The 21680-nt window shown below is 40.3% G+C and overlaps 1 protein-coding gene across 3 annotated transcripts; it reads right to left on the bottom strand.

Moving 5' to 3' along the window:
* Positions 1 to 3090: 3090 nt before the first annotated feature.
* Positions 3091 to 19807, bottom strand: LOC115367577 (sterile alpha motif domain-containing protein 9-like). Of its 3 annotated transcripts, none has more exons than XM_030063358.1 (6): positions 19716 to 19807; positions 13460 to 13549; positions 13050 to 13310; positions 12648 to 12794; positions 9858 to 9906; positions 3091 to 9718 (listed from the first exon to the last, which is right to left on the bottom strand). In XM_030063358.1, exons 3-6 carry the CDS (start codon positions 13163 to 13165, stop codon positions 4877 to 4879), a joined length of 5154 nt encoding a protein of 1717 aa, XP_029919218.1. In that variant the 5' UTR covers positions 13166 to 13310; positions 13460 to 13549; positions 19716 to 19807; the 3' UTR covers positions 3091 to 4876. The 3 variants fall into 3 exon arrangements, with proteins under 3 accessions (XP_029919218.1, XP_029919226.1, XP_029919236.1); XM_030063366.1 differs by having other exon boundaries at positions 13050 to 13307; XM_030063376.1 differs by having other exon boundaries at positions 3092 to 9712.
* Positions 19808 to 21680: the final 1873 nt, after the last annotated feature.

Here is a 21680-nt window from a genome sequence, read left to right as displayed (position 1 = left end):
TTAAATAAATAAATAAAGGAAATTAAAAAAAAAAAAAAAAAAAAAACATTAATTCACTCAAACTGTTGACTAAAGCAAAGTTTGATGATATGTAGCAGAATTTTTGCACCCTGTTTTCACCCCAAATTATCACCAGCGTAACTATTTGTTTGTGCAGCCTAAAGTCTCTGGGCTCTAGTTTCCCGGCGCAGCGCGGGGTGGCGCAGTGAGGCGAACCCCGCGCAGAGCTAGTTTCGACCGGCGAAGCGGCAGAGGCGGACAGTGTCCAAGTTTCGCAGACGGACTTGCGCAGAGATGGGAGTGGTGGCGCAGCGGGGGGGAGGTGCCGACAGATTCGGCTTGGCGCGGTGACAGTTTTGTGCCAAAAGGCTTCGCCGAGGTGCGCCAAAAGCTCGCCTCCTGAAACCACGTCTACTTTCCGCGCAAGGCGGAGCGGAGCCGGCGCAGTGGAAGTTTGGCTGCCTGGCGCACATCACCAAAACCTCACAATCAGCACAAACAGTGCCAATCTCCTTTGATCTGACATCAGCTGTGACGGGACAGTTGATATGGAGATATATGTATGTGCTGATTGTGATCGTGTTTTCGGTATTTATTGCATTGTTCATGTGCCTGACATTCCGCAAGCCTGCCTGTGAGGTTTTGGTGACGTGTCCGCACTGCTCGCCGGTCTCCGCTCCGCGCCTGTCTCCTGAGCTCCGCTCCGCCTGCGGCAATAGACCTCCATGTCAGCTGTGTAAACTTTCATTACGCCTTCGCGCAGCGCATTTTAAAGGCAAGGACAGGGGCTCATTTGATTGGTTAAATGTGAATCGGCTGTGTCAAACCCACTCCATGGCTTCTCTCCTCCCCTCCGTCGGTAGGAGGGACGGCGGAGTACTTGCGCCACCGAGAACGGCGTGCCAAACTTGGAAAATCCGCCTGGCCACACCCAGTTGGCGAAGCGCATCTGCGCTACGCCCCCGCCTCGCCTGGTCTGCGAAACTAGAGCCCTCTGTGTTGGTCCTCATTTACAATGGTAGCTGGCACTACTGCTCCTCTGGTGTGGATGGATACCGCAGAAGTTACAGTATCCGAGAAGTTACCATATCTTGCCAGATGATCATGACAGGAAAGAGTTACAATCATTGTCTCAAAATCTTTGTCTCTGTGCATTCAGAGCATTTTAGGTTGGGAACACACCTGTAAAGTGATGTTGTACCTTCTTTGAGTGGATTAAGGTGTTTTTTTGTTTTTTTTTAAGAATGTTAGCATTTGGAGCATCCTGCCAGTATCCAGTGCTCGGTAATGATGAGAGGAAGATACATAACAACTGGGGGTGGATGTGAAATAATATACATTATTTTATTTATTTTTATTTTTTTTCAAAATGGTGAAGTATCCCTTTAAGATGCAATCCTATGGGTGAGTAGAATATATTTTGGTGTTGTTGTTGTTGTCATTGCTCAGTACTAGATCAATCTGTACTTAATACTAAATTTGTGAATAGCTGGTATAATTAAATTGAAATGTAAATTTAAAAAGGACATCTTGTTTCAATACTTTGCAAAAATGCAATCAACAACTCGCCCTCCAGCTCTTTCCATTTGAGTTTCCATTTAAAAGTTAGCATTTACATAACATGATATATGTGACAGGACCAGGCCTGAGTGCATTGTCATGATGTTGTGTGAAGCTCACAGTATGAGGTTTACGTTAATGACATCAAGTATACCACTGAACTACCATTATAGCACAATAATGTACCTGGAAAATTTGAGAGTGAAATTACACAAATAAACTTAAGGTTTTTTCATATATAACACCAAAATTGTGGTTATTCTTGTTATTAACCTAGCCAGGATGCAGCAATAAAAAAACACTTTTTGAACCGTTGCTAATGGACTTGATCCAAAGCAACACATGGGTGCTGATTTTGCAATAAAATGTTTAAACAAATCAAAAATTAGATTAGCTGCTTCAAAGCTTTATGCTGTTGCAATGACTCTGTACTTGACTCAGCCAATCAGAAATATAGAAATAATTGTAAATGTTATAATTAATCTATATAAGTAAAACACAAGCTACTACTACTATATTTGTATGCAAGTACAGTGTAAAACACTAAAGACATGACTGAGCTTCCAAAAAGTCAAACATTTCTTGATGGGATGCAAAATTCCACACCATAACAATCACATAAACACATTGTTTGAGTATTGAAACAGCTCTTAATGTCATCCGCAACTGGACTGTGTGACTTTTAATTTTGTGGCTACAACTGAAAACTCGGTTTTCATTTTATGAACCAAAAATTTATCTTTAAATTGAAGTACAAAATCTGAACGCCAGTTGGCACAGAGTCAAAATGCTGGTCTAGGTTTAAGTCATAGGAACCTTTTAAGCATCATCTGGTATCAACTTGTTTTACTTTTTTATGCTTTCTTTTTCTCCTGTTTTGGGGTTAGGAGATTAGAATTAGATTTTATTTAAGTCTGTATGCCCCTTCAAATGCTTGTGAGAGCCTTTCACAGGCAAGAATTCCGAGCTGGCATTTTCTTGTAAATTTTAAAAATATTTGTTGCTATTATTTATTTATTATTCCTGGCATTTTTCTGGTCTGGTTATGATGTTGATTTTTATTGATTTTTATTATTATTTATTTTATACAAGGCAAGTTTCTACAGAATGCAGCATCACAAGTAACAATAATGCTCACATAAAGTTGCATAGGCTCCCATGCATTATTCTTTCTTCAGTTAAGGAATCATATTTCAGTTAATTTGCATAGGAAAAAAGAGATCGCAAAAGCCCAAACAGGAATGGTAACTAATATGTGTTCCACAATGAATATCAATTAATCAATTAATCAATCAATCAGGCTTTATTTGTATAGCACTTTTCATACAAAGAAAATGCAACACAAAGTGCTTCACACAAAAATCCCCCCATATGTATTATTGAAGCCTAAAGCCAATCTGTTATTCAGAAGGCAATCACAAAGAGGTGGAACTGCTCTCAGCTGGTCATCAGCTCACTTTCAGCTCTGGACTTTGGTGCATGAACTTAGTTGCTGTTTGGGCACTAAATCAATCACGTTATTTTGGAATTCCATGGGACAAAAATGCATTGCATGCGTCAAAAAGAATTTGATGGATGAAATTCACTGCGTAACAATGGGCATCTCATTTATGTTTTAGATATGATGGGTAATTCTCATTTTTTGGCAAAGAAACTGATGATATGCTGACACATGATGCAAAAACATTTGATTTTACCCAGAAATGCACATTTCTAAATGAGAAAACACAGCAACAGTACACTTGCATCACACCCTGAGACTAGCCCGACACCTATTATACTGCAGTCAAATTTACTGTCACTGCTGCATGAAATGTCCCATTATGTTTTATTTTCATGATGCATGAGCAATTCTGTCCTGAAGAAACTTTTTTTTTATGATATGCCACTATGAAAGAACCTTTTCATATTTGATAAAAAAGACATCCTTCTTTTAGCAGTATTTAAAGACTTTAATCATTGTATTAAGACTTTCCATGAGCAGATTAATCAAACAGTACATCAGCGTGAAACAATACATAACCTCACAAATATGCAACAAACTTACATAATGAAAAAGAATCATCATTCAGATAGATTAGGATTCAACAATATTAATACCTCACTCATTTTTGGTAATAGACCAGCAAAGCTATTATAGCAGGTCTAACTGTGTAGGTGAGGTTTCCCCCAACACTGAAGTGTATTTCACGTCTTGCATTTTTTTCCTCCCCTCAAAAATAGATGTATTAATAAGTGGAATAATGGAAAACACAACAAAACAACTCTAATGTATTAAGAAAAATTAATAAAATTGATGTGTTTATGGTGTAATTCATTAATTATATACACATTTACTGGTATCGTAACTTTTTAAACAGAAACATTTAGCCCAACCTGAACATAATATTAACAGTCAAACTGATTTAACATACATTTATTGGTAATGAACACCTTGGATGATATTTTATGAGTGTAAAGTTTGTATGAAGTGTGAAATCTAGCCACACACAAGCCTTTGGAGTCACTTTCCCTGTAAATAAAGTGGATTCTCTGCAGCCCCTCCTGCCACTCAAGTTAAAAAAAAAAAAAAAAAAAGAACCATCTCAGTTTGGTTCCATGCCCAGTGTTCATAATGGATGAGTGTATTTTCACCACCACAGATGGTGCATGGTACAATAGAAGTAGCTGAAAATACCTCACAAGTGTGATTGACACTTCATCACATGAATATGATTAATATCATGAGGGAACAGTGTTTGGGTGCACTTGGGTCCAGTAAAATATACTAATAATATTTGACCACCATATAAGGTGGAAAGCAATCATCAGACTGAAGGACTCCCAGGAGATGCCTGTCATTATATCAGATCCAACACCATGGTTACGAGTTGTGCTGTGTGGGTTGAAGTCTGCCCTTTTCTCTTTTTCTTTCCTGTTTCTTTCCTGTCTCTCCTGTTTTCTCCTTTCTCATGGCTCCAGGTTTCGTGCTCGTTACACCACGTTAAGCATCTTTTTGCACTTGGATGGGTTTCTTAAGGGGACTCCTGCCATAAATACCAGCTCTGAAGTACAGCACAGAGGTACAATTTTTGTTTAGAGTGTGTCAGTTTCAGGAGTTCCTCTTACCATTTTAGATTACCTTTCAGTTTTTTGTGACCCATTTTTTCCTGTTTCAGCTACGGTATGGTGTTTCTAAAACAGGATACCTCTTTTTTGTTACTACCAATTTCCCTCAAAAAAAGAGGGGCCAAGCCTTTCTGCGAGACATAATTTCATAATTTATTGTTTCCAGTATTCTCTTGTGTGCCATATTTGTAAGTTGCAGTTTGGATCATTAAGCATTTTCATATCTTATATCATAGGCTACAGGGCCTTCCATGCTGAATCCAAGGTAGAAGGATACTTTCTCCTGGCTGTAACCTCCGCGAATACCACCCAGGTAAGCAGGACGCACAAGCATTTTAAGGTTGCCAGCATAACTAACATAAATGTCACTGTTTTCAGATTTGCCTTTGACTCGGAGAAGCATCTTTTGGACCTCTGGCTCTTTCCATACTGCGCCAGTCAGCCAGAGTTGATGCATGTCACATTGTGATCTCTGCTGTGAGGCAGAGCTCACAATGTGATCAAGCTTTGCCTTTGAAACTATTCGTTCCAGTCCAGTGGATTTCCCAAGGAAGAAGTGAGCAATGGCACTTCTTGCTGGAAACATGTGAGAGAAACGGCGATGAAATGATTTCCTGGCTGATGTGACGTAGGTGCTGATATTTTTGTATGCTTCTACGTCCTCAAGTCGGTGGTCCTTGGTGGGCCAAATGAGCAGCATGGAAAGGTAGTACAGTTCTGTACATTTTGAATGAATCCCCTCATTTTGCAGTGCCTCATTAAGAAGAGAGACCAACTCGGTATATTTCTTTAGAGTTTTAGAGTTGGGCTTGATGTCGTGAAGAACAATGTTTGCCAGGATTAAGTTGACTGTGTCTGAAATGTATCTATTTGGTGAGTTATCAAATACAAACAGCCACTTATTTAGAATGTACTCCATTTCCTTACCAGTTTTCTCATACAAGCACTGCAGCAGCCCAGCAAATGTGTCAGCTCTTTTTGATTCCAGATAATTCTTCTTATCTGCTATCTGCTGAAGTAGACTCAGTTTGGGGTTGTTGTCTTTTTCAGATGCCTTCTCCTCTCCTGAAATACAGAATATATCCACATATTTTTTAAAGTGTTCTGACACTTTGCGCTTGTTTCTTTCATCTGTTGTCTCCCTCTCCAGTGACCTAGGCTTTAGGTACGTGAAGTAGTTCTCAAAGAAACTGAACATAGCCTTGAGGCTTGGCTTCAAGGAGACCAGAAATCTCTCATGGTCTGCCAGGACAGCAACAAACTGGTCCATGGTTGTGTTGTTAATTTCATGAAAATTCTTCGCTGGGAAGTGACCGTTGAGGAACTGCAGCATTGTGTCCCTCTTATATCTGTCACGGCCATTGAAAAGAGGAATATCTTTAATAACCTCAAGAAGGGTCATCATGACTTCTGTCTCTCCTACATAGCCTGATGTATTGTAGGATTTTTTTCTCTTTTTGTTGTGTAGATCAAACTGATCTACTGGTTCATCCTTCTTAGCCAATTCCTGTGAGTCCTTGAATGCATTTATGGCACAGGATGCTAATTGCAGACATGTATTAAGGGCTTCAGGAGTGATACCATCAGAATGTTCCACAATTTCCTGTTTGAGTTGGCTCTTGTACACCTGTCCAACTGTGTCTGCAATGTAGGAATTTACAGGATTTTTTCTTTGTGCATCTCTAGCCCACTGGATGGCAGATTTAAAGTCTTTCTCTTTCAGATAGAAGTGTCTTGCCAATGCTTGTGGCAATGTTGCGCTTCTGTCAAATCTGACTATTGCTTTTTCTAAGACTTCTTTGATTTTGTCAGGTCCCTCTTCTTCATCTATAGCCTCAATCAGAGGTGAGAATAATGTGTCTTTGTCACCCCCCTGTTCTTTTCGGTGACGAGTGATCAGCATGCTTTGAATGTTTTGGATGAGGATGTCCTTTCCCATGAATGATTTGTAGAGACAGTCACAGTGCAAGAGGTTTATTGTAATCTCAGCTAGAGAGAGTTTGTGTTTCTGAGCAAGGACCTCCAGACAGTTACTGGCAATCAGTTGATGTAAGAACCGAACTGCTTGATAGGTGCCATGCTCTTCAACAATGAAATTTATCAGCAGTGTTGAATATGGATTCATTTTTTCCTCAAGTGTTTCTCTCTTCCAAAAGGCATTCCGTATGCCCACTAACTCTTCACACAGAGAGAGCGAAATGTATGAGCCATTGACATAGGTGTTAAGCACAGCTAAGAAGGAGAAGAGCTTTCCTTTTTGGGTAGTGGTGTCAAGATCTTTAACAATGTTGCTCACCAGATTCTTGATGTAATCCTCACTGAAATTTTTGGTCATGATCATGAAGGCATAGAACGTTTCAGGTTGGTCATGGTAAGCCTTGAGTTGTCTCAGTTTCTCAGAAAACAAACTTTGCTCTTGAGTAGACAGCTTGTTGGTAATGAACACATTTGCAGTCCGACTATTCCTGGAGCTCTCATCAGGGAACTGGGACCTCTCACAGTTCAGTATGATTACCATTACATTGCTGTTTTGCTTTCTTTCACTGCCCACACTGAGGATACACTGTTTTAATTCCTCTACATCATCCCAGTTGTCCACCAACAGCAAAACAGGTGTATAGCCTGACTCCTCCTGTTTGCCATAGGTCAGCAGGTTTTTGACTTGTACTGCAATCTCACTGTTTTGTGCTATGTTATTTTTTACAACAGCACATCTGAATTTTCTCCTTAAGCTCCAAAGAACATGCATTGCTAGAGTTGTTCCTCCACAGCCTGGGTGATGAAAAAGATTAATCATGACACATGGAGATGTGTAGCCCTGCACTGGAGTGATCAGGTCATATAGTTCCTGGTATTTGTCTCGTTTGATGAATGGGTGGCAACCTGGCCTCTCAGAAAGGTAAAAGTTCCACCATGTAACTTGTCCCCCTCTGTAAAAGTCCTCCTCGGTTTTCTTCTTAAACTCTTGAAAAGACTCATTTGTTTCGATTTCTGTGTTCTCACATTCATTTTCACTTAAAATGTCTAGAACAGTCATCAGTTCCTCATCTCTCTTTGTGAGGAGGACTGAGCTTGAGGCAGAGGATGGCAAGTATCTCCTAGAAGACCGTGTTTGAGGCTCTTTCAGCTTTTGGATGGTACTATTGATTTCATTCAGACTCAGTTCATAGATGCATTTACCAGTGATATCCACTTTACAACGAGTTTCTACCATTTGCTTCCAATCCCTGAACACATTAGTGTCTTTGCATATGCACAACATGTTGTCATCCCCTTCCAGTGTGCGGTAAATTGCACAAAATGTCTCCATAAGAGGGCTTGAGATGTCAGTGATGGCTGAGTGAAGAATGAAGACAACAAGTAGTCTGTCCTTAGAAAGCAGATCTGGATTACAGAGAAATGAAACCATGTTGGTGACATCGCCAGAGCGTTTCTTCAGCCATTCACTAGTTGTTAATGGTTTGTCTATTTCACTTTCTTCATTCACCCGTCCATTGCAGAAGACCCAACTTGTTTGCTTAAATAGGTTCAGCTTTCCAATAACAGTTGGTATACTGTCCTGGGTTACGTACATCTGAGGGTAGTGCAGATTAGCTATGCGATCCCTTCGGTAAAAACTGCATGTTCCATCAACATCAGACTCTGGGTCAAACTCAAGTACTGCAAACAACTTCATCTCTTTCAGAAAACCCAAGTGTTCCAGTTGGCTTGAATGGCATTTGTTAGTAACAACAATGACTTCAGTGGAATTCTCCAACAAATCTCTACCACGAGTTATGATTTGTTTGAGTCTTTGGCCCTGGTGGCCCTGGTGGCCTTGGGTGAGGTGCCTGTCATTCTTCTCTTCTACTGAGTTGCGTGCTGCTGCCCAACATTTGACTTTATCAGTAATACTTTTTATCTTCTCCTGAACTATCCGGGGATTAGGATCTGATAAAATATTAACTGCCCTCAGGCCCTCCCGGACAAACAGACACTCAGTTTTGCACTGTTGCTCCTTTTCAATTGATGCAATATTTAAGACAGTATAGAAAACCTTCTCTTTCGTCTCTGAATATGTTGGAACTACATCAACCTCAATCACCCATTTGTCTGAAGTTGTTCCGTACTGATTGTGAACTTGGAAGAATTTGGGTGGCCTGATACATGCTCTGGCAACATTTCTGTCTTCTTGAAAGTGCTCATTCAGACAAGATTCAAATGCCTCTTGATATTTACTGAAAGAAGTGACCTTGTGTCCAATCACTTGGCCATGTGCCTGGCCTGATTGGATTTTAACTCCAAAATGAATAGTACCATTGGTGCGTGAATTCATACAGCTTGCAGCAAAACAAAATACTTCCTTTGTGAATTCATAAAGGATCTCTCTTTCGCTGGCCTCATTTGTGTTAGGCAGGAGCTGATACTCATGGACAGGGTCAAGAAGATTGCTTGGACCAGCTATGGGAGGAAGAATGTCATTTTGTTTGTAGATGAAAGATGGGTCACTTTTGTCAAAGGGCCGGGTCAGAGATATTGGTTTCCTCAGAGGCTGAGATGTTGCGTCCTCTGTATTTTCTCTATTTAATCTCTTATCATCTGTTGTCCTGTCATCTGTTACAGACTTTATTTTATGTCTCAATGTCTGTATTATGGACACTGTAGAGCTTAAACTTTGAATTCCAGAGTCTGATGATACAGTTTCAGTTTCCATAGATTCATCAAGGTTTCCTGACACATCCTGTGTATCTGTGCTTGCCCTGTGTTCACCTGATTCGGGTTCACAATGACTTTTTGGTATCCTCACACTTCCTCCAAATGTCCCTGTATGGCTCTTTAACTTCTCAACTTGTCGTATGATTTGGATTGCTGGCGCTGGAGGCACACCTAATTCTAACAGGTCTTGTTTTTCAAAGGAGACCAAGCAAGCTCCTGACAGTTCTTGGTCGCAGAGTTTTTGTGCAATGTGCTGTGGTATTCTAAGACTAAGGATGAGCCAATCTTTCACTTGTTCTTTGGTCCAGTCGTCAATTGTTGGTGGGAATTCATCAAGGTAATTTCCTCTCTGTACCCCCAGTGGCAAAACAGGAGAAAAATAATAATAATTATGTAATTATTACTACATTACGGGATCCATTGTTTTAGAAAAGATCATGTTCACTGAAGATTTTTGCTGACTGAGTACAAACAAACAAAAAACGTAAACATACCGTTTGTGCTCCTCCAACAGGCAAATGTGCCCCCTGGGGACTCACATTCCTGTGCACAAAAAAAGGAAATACACTTAGCTGCAATGCAAAATATGACGTAATTTCTCCAGTGTTTTTTATCTAAATTTTATCCCATTTTTTTTTTTATCCAAAAATATATACGTTTGGGATATGTAATTGTGTTGGACACACTGTGATATAAATTTACATCTCACAAACATGAAACTCCCACTTGAACCTTCAGTACAAACAAAAAATTGCTATGAAATAATGCAGATCATTTGATAAAAAGTCAATGTTACAAGACTGTGTACATTATAACATTGTGAGATTAGTCAACAACAAATCCCAAAAGAGCTTTGCCTCAAGAAACATTCAAGCATCAAACTTGAAATTCTGTTTTTCATGGTGAGTTTTATTTCATTTCAGTGAACCTGTAACCATGTGACTATCTGCCTCAGGTCAGGAGCATTATGCCAGATTATGCCATATGTATGCCGCACACCCATACGCTCTCCCTCTTTCTATCCTCCTGGTCGGTAGGAGCTTATAGCAGTTTGTTCTCTGATTTACCTTGCCCATTCCTCGCAGTGCTCAGCTAACGTCGCCTATTGTTGGGCTGCCCTATAGCTTTACCTGGCACCCCTCTGGTGTGCCATGAGGCTGCCCGTTTGCTCACAGATGATGATTGTGCTTGTCGCATGCAGGACACAATCAGTATCAATAAGAGACTGATAAGTGAGTAATGTTATGTTGTGTGTGTTTGTCTTTTTTTTCTCTTCATTGTTCTATTGCAGCACCTTTGCCCACCCTTGAATTGAGTTATTCAGAGGAAAACACTTACTCTTGCCAGGTTTCCTCAGGAGGGCAAGGTTACTGTGTGCCCAGGTGGCACCATATTTAGCCAATGACACTGTGGATGGCAGAAATCCACAAGATACTGAAGGGCCACCCATGGCATCTTGGCATCAGACAGGATATGTTGCTTACGTGCATGCAGGGGCAGATCCTTCTTCAAGGCTTGTGGCACACCCTACAAGGGGAATGGCCACTTTATGGGGTTGCTGTTTCAAACTGCACCTTTCTAGGATGTGTATAATGCAGCTGGCTGGGCATCCTCATCAATTTTTACCAGATTCTATCAATTGAGGAGTCACAAAGAATGCTTGACTTTCTCATTCGTTTTTCCCTGTCTGGGTCTTCCCTTGAGTAGCCTTGGCTCATGCTCTAGAATGTTTTTCTCCTTGGTTTGGACCTTTCTAGATATTGCCATTAACCTGGAAAATCTTTTTGTTTGCATAACCGTCAGTTGCTGACAATAAAATGCTTGAACACAATTGGTTGTTTTCAGTTGTTTTCACTAAGATGAGTTTGAATCCTCCTTTGTGTGACTTTTTGACCTGTAGGTGGTGCCAACTCACTCTCCTCATGACTAATTTGGTATACTGTAATCTCATGGTTACAGTTTCACTGAAATGAAATAAACATATGTAAATATGGTTCTATGAATGGAATTGAACCTGTAGCCATTCATTGTCACTCAGCGGTGAAGGTTGGCCCTGTCTCTCCTTCCTAGTTGGTAGAAAGAGGGAGAGTGTGTGGGTGCATGGCATACATCTGCCCTGCATTCCAAATCGCATACTTATACTTTTTACTTTTGGTATGTACTGCAGCTGCCCTTAAAAAGTATGTAGTTTAGTATGCAATATGCATGTAAATGCATACTATTGGGACACACTACATATGTCATCCCTGAAGTCTGACCCTATTGCTCACTTCCACCGCCGTCCATAGTGCCACATTTGAATGTTGTTGTCAAAATGCTGGTGCTTTTTCATACTGCGCGGTCGTCTGTCACATTTCTGATCTTCTGTCTTCCTGTCGCACATTTCTGATCTTCTGTCTTCCTGTCGCTGTTGCTGTACCTGACTGAGGTGAGTGCAATATGTGTGTTTTGTTGTCGTCCGTATGTGGGCGTGGCTTGTACACGCAACTCAGTCAGTACGACGTAACGTCTGCTGCACAAAGGATTGTGGTCAGAATGGCCAGAGCAGCCTGCTGAAATCCATACTGCGAAATCTGACCGGATGTAGTAGAACATCCTGGTACTCCTGGCATACTGCATCTGACATACTATGTATTGGAACATACTAAATCTTTTTTTCCCTACTAAATAGTATGGTAGTATGAGTATTGGAATGCAGGGACAGTGTGGGACATGGCCCCAACAGGTGTGATTAATTTGATTGATGCTCCTGATGTGCATTAGATAGTCACATGGTCACAGGCTCACTTTCATTCATAAATCCTTGTTTACAAACATAAAGATTTTCTTTGTATCTTGGAGCTGATTTTATGCAGACATGTTTGGATCGTTTCAGCAACTGGTACAAGGTTTTGTTCCTGATTACAGCGACCAATACGAAAACACATTAGATATATGAGTCTTCACCATAATAATGGTCTATAAGGCTGAAGGGGACAGCAGTATTTAGTATCATGTTGTTTTGTCAGTACCAAAGCAACAAAGAAAGATGACATCTTAGAAATGTGGTTGAAACATTTACAAGCAATGGCCAGAAAAAAGCCCAATATTGTTTTTTTTTATATATTCAGATGACTCCAATTATTCAATGTTGAGTGGTATTGAGTTTATTTTTAAAAGTAAAATTCCAAATGGGAAAAATACTTTTACCCACTTTGCAGGTCTACTGAAGTATACAAAATCTGAGTACTGACTCACAGCGTTTAAGTGCTTTACAGAATGCAAGGGCAGAAAACACAACTTACACATCTTGCCTGTCTTCAATAGTGCCAGGTTTAAAAGCCAGAGGAGGGCTCTTTGACCTACAACTCTTCAGAGATGAGCAACCCAAAGACTTGTCTCTCTCTTGATGCATGGTATCCATTTTGTCTTTCTCAGGACATGGAGGTCTCCTGAAGTGATATGCATTATTAATATGAAAACTGATGATGACAGTAACGACATGTTCCTGCATGCAAGATCATAATCCTAAAGACCATGAAGTGTCATAGAAAATCACTGTTACAGTCACCTGATCTCAACTCAATCACAAACACTTAACTGTGCTGTGCCATGATTTGTGAATACGATGATTCTGTTTGATTTATTTTCAGTCAAGAGTTTGAGGGATACTGGCAACTGAGAAGAAGACAACTCATATATCCTACCAGTCTTCTTCTGAATCAGGGTCCTGGCTGAAATTTGGAGGATGGCTTTTTGAATGGTCACTCTTCATAGAGACATTGCTTGGAGAGCTGTCTCTCTTCTTCTGTGTAGTGTCCATCGTGCCTACGGCAGAGCCTCAGAGTAGTGGCCTCCTTTTGGCTCCTTGACTTGTTTTTACAAGTCTCTGACTGTGTAGAGCCGCTCTTTTATCCAGTGGTGGATACAGACTTTACTCCATTCTGTCTATAGATTCAGGTCTTCTTCTGAAAGGAACGAGTAAATGAAAGAATAATGCAGTTAAATAATTTTAGCATCCATATAGTAGGCCTACTACTCTTCTGACTTATGGCTGAAGTGTAACATGAGAGGGAATATGAGAACATAATGCATGAAATGTTTTTGTGAGTCATACCTGTATGAAGCTGTTGTGGGTTCATCTCACTGTGTCTACCCGGGGAGTGGCATGTCTTGGCAACGGCAGGTTAAGGAAAGCTTTTGAAACCTGTTTGGCACAGTAAAGAAAGTTCAAGGAATATCTTTTGATTACTTGCCACTGGTACAACTGCATGAATTGAGAAGAATTTCCATGTGAAACACAGTGAAAACAACTTATGTTGCTTGTGTATACCTTTGGTTTAATTTTCTGCACAACAAATGTCTCACTGATCCATCTGTAGTCTCCAATATAAACTCAGATTTCATGTGAGCAGCTGTACTTAGTCAGCCTCACAAGCGATGTCATTTGATGGTCCTCAGATTATTTAAAAGTCCCATCCATCATTATAATGTCTTTAAAGCTGCAACACCATTTCATAGATAAAATATATTCAAATCCAAAATATCCATTAGTGCTATTCTCCTCCCCTCAAACAATCACATTCATATGGGGGACTTCTTATCCCTTTCTTCGCATGCATTGTGAAAATAAGATGTCATTAATATCAGTTCAATGTCCATTACACTCCATTCAAGTTTTGTGTCACTGACATATAATGCAACCTTCCTATATGTGCTCATATGGATACATGTCAATATTCAGCCTTTTTACATTTTATGCATAATTGTTAGCTAGATGTTTGCTGGCAAGCTAATTCAATTCCATTGAATCAGTTGAATAGCTGAGGAAGTTTTGTCATTTACAGTTACCAAAACTGTCCTAATTCATTCAGATAGCTTGTTTATGTATCTCTATCTGTTCATTCTACGCTGGACTCAGACTACAGGAGTTAAAATCCTAACCAGTTTTGAAATTGGTTGCATCACGTACACAAGTAGAAACTTCTATAGTTGTTCTTCTCTCTAATCTCAAATATGCAAACACTACAGGATTTGAAAATGATGGTGGATCATGCACTAAAGGATATTATTAAGATAATAATGCCAAACAGAGGAGCGCACCATCTCATATGACCTCATGGGCAAGCAAATGGAAACAAAATGGAGACATGGTGCAACAATTTACTTAGATAATGCTAAATGAAAAAAATAGTTGGGAGGATGTGGTCAACACGGGTTGTCTGTCCAGCAGTGAGAACTATATCCAGAACAATACAGTACAATACAATATACCTTATTGTCCCCATGGGGAAATTTGTCTTGGACTAAAATGCCACACACATAAATGCCTCCACAGCTGCAGTGAAACAAACCTCATATAGGCAAAAAAAAAGCACCAGCTGTACCAATCAACCCAATAAATAGCCCATAATCCACATTGTACATAACATATTGCACATACATTGCATATAACACATATTGCTCACATCCAGTGGCGAACACGCTGAAACTATTGCACAATCCCTTCAGCCTCAAGCAGCTTGGTTTAAAATTTAATTTTAATTTAAATTTTAAAACTTGATAGAGGTAGGAACAGTTTCTAAATCGATTAGGCTTGCAGTGGGGAACTCTGTATCGCCTACCAGAGAAGAACGTTATGCTGTGTATCTGCTATTCATTTAGACTGTTGCAGCTCTGATGGTGTGAATGAACAGCTATCCTCTGGACTGGGCCATCCTTGTGAGATGGACCCACGTGGGTGCTGTGGGACTGGGGAAGGACTGGACAGAAGACTGGTCTGTCGTTAGCATGCCAGGGGCGTGGCATGTGGAACGGACTCTAATGTGTTATAAAATCACGTTGCATTAGTGCGTGAACACAGGTACTCTCCCAAAGATCAGAAAAAGCCTCTAGATTTGTCGTTAGCCACTTTTGAGGAATAAAGTTGCCTACGCGGTCTAAGAACTCGTTAAATTTAGCAACAAAGTTACAATTTTGGCAACACTGGATTTTAAATACCAGTTTTAGTATCTGTCAACAGTAGTAACAGTAGTATGCAAGTAGTGTCATAATCATCTAGATTTTAAATGGCAGACATGTTTGAAAATGATGAGAGCAGCCCCGGTGAATCTGTCCGCAGTACGAAGGTGTAAGATTGGATCTCTAAACCCCTCACATTACCAGATAATCTAGGCTGAACAGCAGTACAGACTAAGGTCCCAGGCCAGATTTCTCCTCCAGTTGTCAGGAGGGCTGAACTGGGGATTAATCAGCCCTAATCTCCTGTAGTCTGAGCCCAGTTTAAGCCAGTGCAAGCTTGTCCTTTTGGGTGAATTTGTGCTTTTCCTTGTCAAGCTCATCACTCTCTGCTGTTTGTTTGTTAATGTTAGTATGCCAGTCTAATTTTACAATGGGATTTCTTTCTTTTTATGAGGTTCACATCAAAATTTTAAGCATTCACCAACTGAATTTGAATTTGACTATGTTTTCCTTCCATACACTGCAATGTAGTGATACTGTACTACTCTAGGTATGACACGTTTCCAATTTCATAAAATACGGTCACTTTTCTTCTCTGCAACATATCCTTTCATCTGATCTGACTCAGAATTCAGAAATACTTTGATCCCCAAGGGAAAATTGGGTTGGGTTCATTCAATTCAATGTCAAAGTTTGACATGGCTTTCCACAGTCCATAAAAGAAACTCAGTTGAGAAAGAGGCAGTCTCATGCGGCTGTGTGATAAGTGTTTGTAGGAAATAGACTTCTGATATTGTATAGAAAAACTGACAAAGAGACTGTGTTGGATTGAAGTGTACTATGTTTTTTTTTTTTTTTTTTCACTACAAATATTTCTATTTATCTGCTAGACATCCCATGACTACAGTGGTGCCACATTTTGTCATTACAGGGGGTTCAATTAAATGGAGTGCTGCCTCTTTAAGAGAAGAAGGTTGATTTGATTCAATGCAATGTCTAGGTGTGACTTGACATAGCTCGTCTTTCTGCATTCCAGAGTCTGTAAATGAAACTCAGTGCAGAGAGAGGAAGTTTCACGCTACTATGCAGGTATTAAACTAAACTGACCAAGAGATTGTGAGAAGATTTTCTAAAGAAGTTCCAAAAAGTTTTTCCAAAAATGTGTGTGCACTGTTGTAGCTAAAGAAGAAGAAGCCTGAGATTAACACAGAGCAAGAGTTGCATTAGTTAACACACAGAGTTGCATTAGTGCATGAACACAGGTAGTCTCCCAAAGATCAGACAAAGGGCTCTAGTTTCCCGGCGCAGCGCGGGGTGGCGCAGTGAGGCGAACCCCGCGCAGAGCTAGTTTCGACCGGCGAAACGGCAGAGGCGGACAGTGTCCAAGTTTCGCAGGCGGAGGTTCGCCGAGATGGGAGTGGTGGCGCAGCGGGGGGAGGTGCCGACAGATTCGGCTTGGCGCAGTGACAGTTTCGTGCCAAAAGGCTTCGCCGAGGTGCGCCAAAAGCTCGCCATCTGAAACCACGTCTACTTTCAGCGCAAGGCGGAGCGGAGCTGGCGCAGTGGAAGTTTGGCTGGCTGGCGCACATCACCAAAACCTCACAATCAGCACAAACGGTGCCAATCTCCTTTGATCTGACATCAGCTGTGACGAGACAGTTGATATGGAGATATATGTATGTGCTGATTGTGATCGTAGCATTGAATAGTGTTTTTTCGGTATTTATTGCATCGTTCATGTGCCTGACATTCCGGAAGCCTGCCTGTGAGGTTTTTGTGACGTGTCCGCACTGCTCGCCGGTCTCCGCTCCGCGCCTGTCTCCTGAGCTCTGCTCCTCCTGCGGCAATAGACCTCCTTGTCAGCTGTGTAAACTTTCATTACGCCTTCGCGCAGCGCATTTTAAAGGCAAGGACAGGGGCTCATTTGATTGGTTACATGTGAATCGGCTGTGTCAAACCCACTCCATGCCTTCTCTCCTCCCCTCCGCCGGTAGGAGGGACGGCGGAGTACTTGCGCCACCGAGAACGGCGTGCCAAACTTGGAAAATCCGCCTGGCCACACCCAGTTGGCGAAGCGCATCTGCGCTACGCCCCCGCCTCGCCTGGTCTGCGAAACTAGAGCCCATAGTCTCTAGATTTGTCGTTAGCCACTTTTGAGGAATAAAGTTGCCTACGCGGTCTAAGAACTTGTTAAATTTAGCAACAAAGTTACAATTTTGGCAACACTGGATTTTAAATACCAGTTTTAGTATCTGTCAACAGTAGTAACAGTAGTATGCAAGTAGTGTCATAATCATCTAGATTTTAAATGGCAGACATGTTTGGAAATGATGAGAGCAGCCCCGGTGAATCTGTCCGCAGTACGAAGGTGTAAGATTGGATCTCTAAACCCCTCACATTACCAGATAATCTAGCCTGAACAGCAGTACAGACTAAGGTCCCAGGCCAGATTTCTCCTCCAGTTGTCAGGAGGGCTGAACTGGGGATTAATCAGCCCTAATCTCCTGTAGTCTGAGCCCAGTTTAAGCCAGTGCAAGCTTGTCCTTTTGGGTGAATTTGTGCTTTTCCTTGTCAAGCTCATCACTCTCTGCTGTTTGTTTGTTAATGTTAGTATGCCAGTCTAATTTTACAATGGGATTTCTTTCTTTTTATGAGGTTCACATCAAAATTTTAAGCATTCACCAACTGAATTTGAATTTGACTATGTTTTCCTTCCATACACTGCAATGTAGTGATACTGTACAACTCTAGGTATGACACATTTCCAATTTCATAAAATACGGTCACTTTTCTTCTCTGCAACATATCCTTTCATCTGATCTGACTCAGAATTCAGAAATACTTTGATCCCCAAGGGGAAATTTGGTTGGGTTCATTCAATGCAATGTCAAAGTTTGACATGGCTTTCCACAGTCCATAAAAGAAACTCAGTTGAGAAAAAGGCAGTTTCATGCGGCTGTGTGATAAATGTTTGTAGGAAATAGCCTTCTGATATTGTATAGAAAAACTGACAAAGAGACTGTGTTGGATTGAAGTGTACTATGTTTTTTTTTTTCACTACAGATATTTCTATTTATCTGCTAGACATCCCATGACTACAGTGGTGCCACATTTTGTCATTACAGGGGGTTCAATTAAATGGAGTGCTGCCTCTTTAAGAGAAGAAGGTTGATTTGATTCAATGCAATGTCTAGGTGTGACTTGACATAGCTCGTCTTTCTGCATTCCAGAGTCTGTAAATGAAACTCAGTGCAGAGAGAGGAAGTTTCACGCTACTATGCAGGTATTAAACTAAACTGGCCAAGAGATTGTGAGAAGATTTTCTAAAGAAGTTCCAAGAAGTTTTTCCGAAAATGTGTGTGCACTGTTGTAGCTAAAGAAGAAGAAGCCTGAGATTAACACAGAGCAAACACCAGTGGAAGTGTTGCTGTTGTAGACACCTTAATACATTCTGAGTACAAGAAATCCATGCAGAGTGCTTCATTTCAACCATCATGCCAGTTTTGTTGATGTTTTCCACTTGTCTCTGGCAACATAATGTGAAGATTTGAAACTATATTTTTGCACAGCTCTGAATGAAAACATAGAAAATAACCAATTCTTGGGTTAACTACTACTACTACTACTTTACTTTTATTGTCAGACATGAGTCTGAAATTTGTCTTGCACCTTGGTAGCTCCATTTACAAACATTTAACATGACACAAACATTTAACATGACATTTTACAAACAGCATTATACAAAAAAAAAAAAAAAAAAGAAAAGAAAAAAACACATAGTGACTGAAGAACAATAACCCTTCACCGTGCCTCAGATCAAGGATTAAGCTCTGTGTTCAGGTTTAGGATTGACTGATGCACAAAACAAGCTAGACAACTGCCTTGGTCACTGGAGTGGATGTTATTAATGCTGGCCTGCAGTAAAGCTCACTGGCTCTTAGTCCAGTATGAGTGGAGGAATCAGTGGTTTGCCTCAGTCATGCTCAGTTCCATATGCAAGAAAAACTTACCCAGATTATGGCAGCATTTGCCTACACACACACACACAGGTAGTCTGATATTAAGCCTTTACAGGACAGATATCATGTTCTGCAACCCAGGTAAATATATGAACAACAGACCACTAATGACACATCACAGTTGCCAACTGCTGCCCAAAGGAGTAATGTCCAAAACTTCAAAATAATGATAATTAAACAAAATGAAGATGGTGAAGGCAGTGCCCTTCATTATTTGCTTTTTATGTAATTTATTTAGAGACACTGTGACAGCAACTTTTAGGTCTCAAGCGGCCTTCCTCAGGCCTAAACACTACCATGAAAAGTGCAACGTTCAGTATGCTACACTGGATTATAGAACAGATTAAAGATTTACTGTAGATTTCCTGCAGGGGATGCTGCTGAAATGCTTACCTCTTAGAGTCCCATTGCTTCTTTTAAGATGCATCTTGTTTTCTCTCATTTTGTGCTTGTGAAGTAATAATATGAACTCACGAGATAGTTGATGATCGCAGTTGGCAGGGAAGTAATGAAAATGTAATCTGATCACTGTTGATTTCTGTTACTGGGTGGGGCCAGGGGTTGTCTCAGAGAGAGAGAGAGAGAGAGAGAGAGAGAGAGAGAGACAGAGACAGAGAGAGAGAGAGAGAAACCTGCCAGTTCCCACTGGGGCCTGTGGTACGTTACAAACAAACATAATCTGTGACAAAATATGTTCCCCTCAAAACGTAACTGAGAATGCAGTTTGGCTGTATGAGAACAGTATTTTTAGGAGACAAAGCTCACTTCACATTATTTGACATGTTTGGTTCATAAAGGTCTGCATTTGTAATTCCAGACATTGTCAAACAAAACAGATCATCTATTATTCAAAATGGCTATCAATCTAAAAAAAAAAAAAAAAATTTGATCAGAGATCTTTGGGTGACAGTTAAAAAGCATTAATCTAAATGGGCAGCCATGTAAAGCTTATGCATGAGAAACAGTGTTTTTACAGCCTATGTAGGCATTTGTGTCAATATACAGGCAATTTAACATTCCTTTCACAATCCTGACAGATTGCCCAGTGGTGCTTAGAACATGTTAAGAAAGACATTTTAGGAGTTCCTATCTTTTCCTTTCTTGTTGTTATGCTTCTTCACTTTTTCAGTAACTGTTGGAGGTCCTCAGTAAGCATATGAAGACAGCACAGTTGAATTTACAGCATATTATGTTCAGTAAAGGCTCCTACTTAAGTTGAAAAAAACAACAACAAAAAAACACATGACCACATACATGTGACAGGATATTTTATTCATATTCAGCAAACCAGACAGAAGTTGCAGTCCAAGTGGACACAAGTGCAAAGAAGATATTGTTACTGAGTGGGCTGGGTGACAGCCAGATAACAGAGCACAAACATGACATGTACACACATTTCAGGCTACATCATCACAATGCACAACACTGTAAGGAACACACCAAGTTTATGGCAGATTGCTCTGTTGGTCATCCGTGTGTCCCTGATGGATCATTAGCTCTCAGTGGACTTCAGTATACTGAGTGACACAGGCTCGAGGTTAACACTTAAAGACCCCCTCCACTCAAAAATCTGTTATTCTTGGGTTTATGTCCTTGACTTAACTGACAGATTAACAATAACAGTATAATTAAGAGATTTGCTGAAAAAAAAAAAAATCTGTTTTTAAATGTATAGATCAAATACGATACAAGTTACAAGTCAGTGTGCAAGCAGGCAGGGGAGTGGGCACGGACTATTTGCATATTCATAGATCTGCATATACTTTATAGACTTTTAGACTTCTACCTAAGCCATTATAAGGCATGAAGGAACTTCTAAATATGTAATATTGATGAGCAGAGATGTTTCTTAAGGGTTCCATCATTGGCTGGAGAGGGAGTTTAAGTGTCGTTTTGCACTATGTTGAATGACAACTTGCTCCTTGATAACACTTTATCATGCCATCATCATGTTAAGTGAATGTAGGCTTCATGTTAACTTTTTATTATGAACTGGGGTAAGTGGTAGTGTGCCCCATGCTAATACTTTATCATGCATTATAAGTGACAATAAGGCATTGGCATTTTCTCAAAAGTGAGAAAGCTCTACATTTATATGTGACTAAAAGGGACAGTTTAGTTGTAGCAGGTTGGCACAGTTTACACAAAATATGATACATGATTAAGGTACTGTTTTGAACTAGTAAGGACTACTTTCCCTGTGGAAAGGGATTGATTCCTGTGAAATCTGGCTGTTAATTAAATTAACCTCATTTTTATTCATTTAATTTTTCAAGTGTAGTGACTTGTAGATTCCTAAAATAGACAATGCCAATGTTCTATGAAGAAAAAAAAATCCATCTTCTTATTTTTGACACC

This window comes from Myripristis murdjan, chromosome 1 (assembly GCF_902150065.1).
Source record: "Myripristis murdjan chromosome 1, fMyrMur1.1, whole genome shotgun sequence".
NCBI classification, from domain to species: Eukaryota; Metazoa; Chordata; class Actinopteri; order Holocentriformes; family Holocentridae; genus Myripristis; species Myripristis murdjan.
Note: the sequence above shows the minus strand (reverse complement) of the source record. Positions and strands in the feature narration are given on the sequence as shown.

Coding starts and splice junctions, on each gene's coding strand:
- LOC115367577 (XM_030063358.1), bottom strand. CDS start 13,165: ATGGACACTACACAGAAGAAGAGAGACAGCTCTCCAAGCAATGTCTCT. Junction 9,907..12,647: donor ATTGAAGACAGGCAAGATGT/GTAAGTTGTGTT, acceptor TTTTGTGCACAG/GAATGTGAGTCCCCAGGGGG. Junction 9,719..9,857: donor CTGTTGGAGGAGCACAAACG/GTATGTTTACGT, acceptor TTGCCACTGGGG/GTACAGAGAGGAAATTACCT.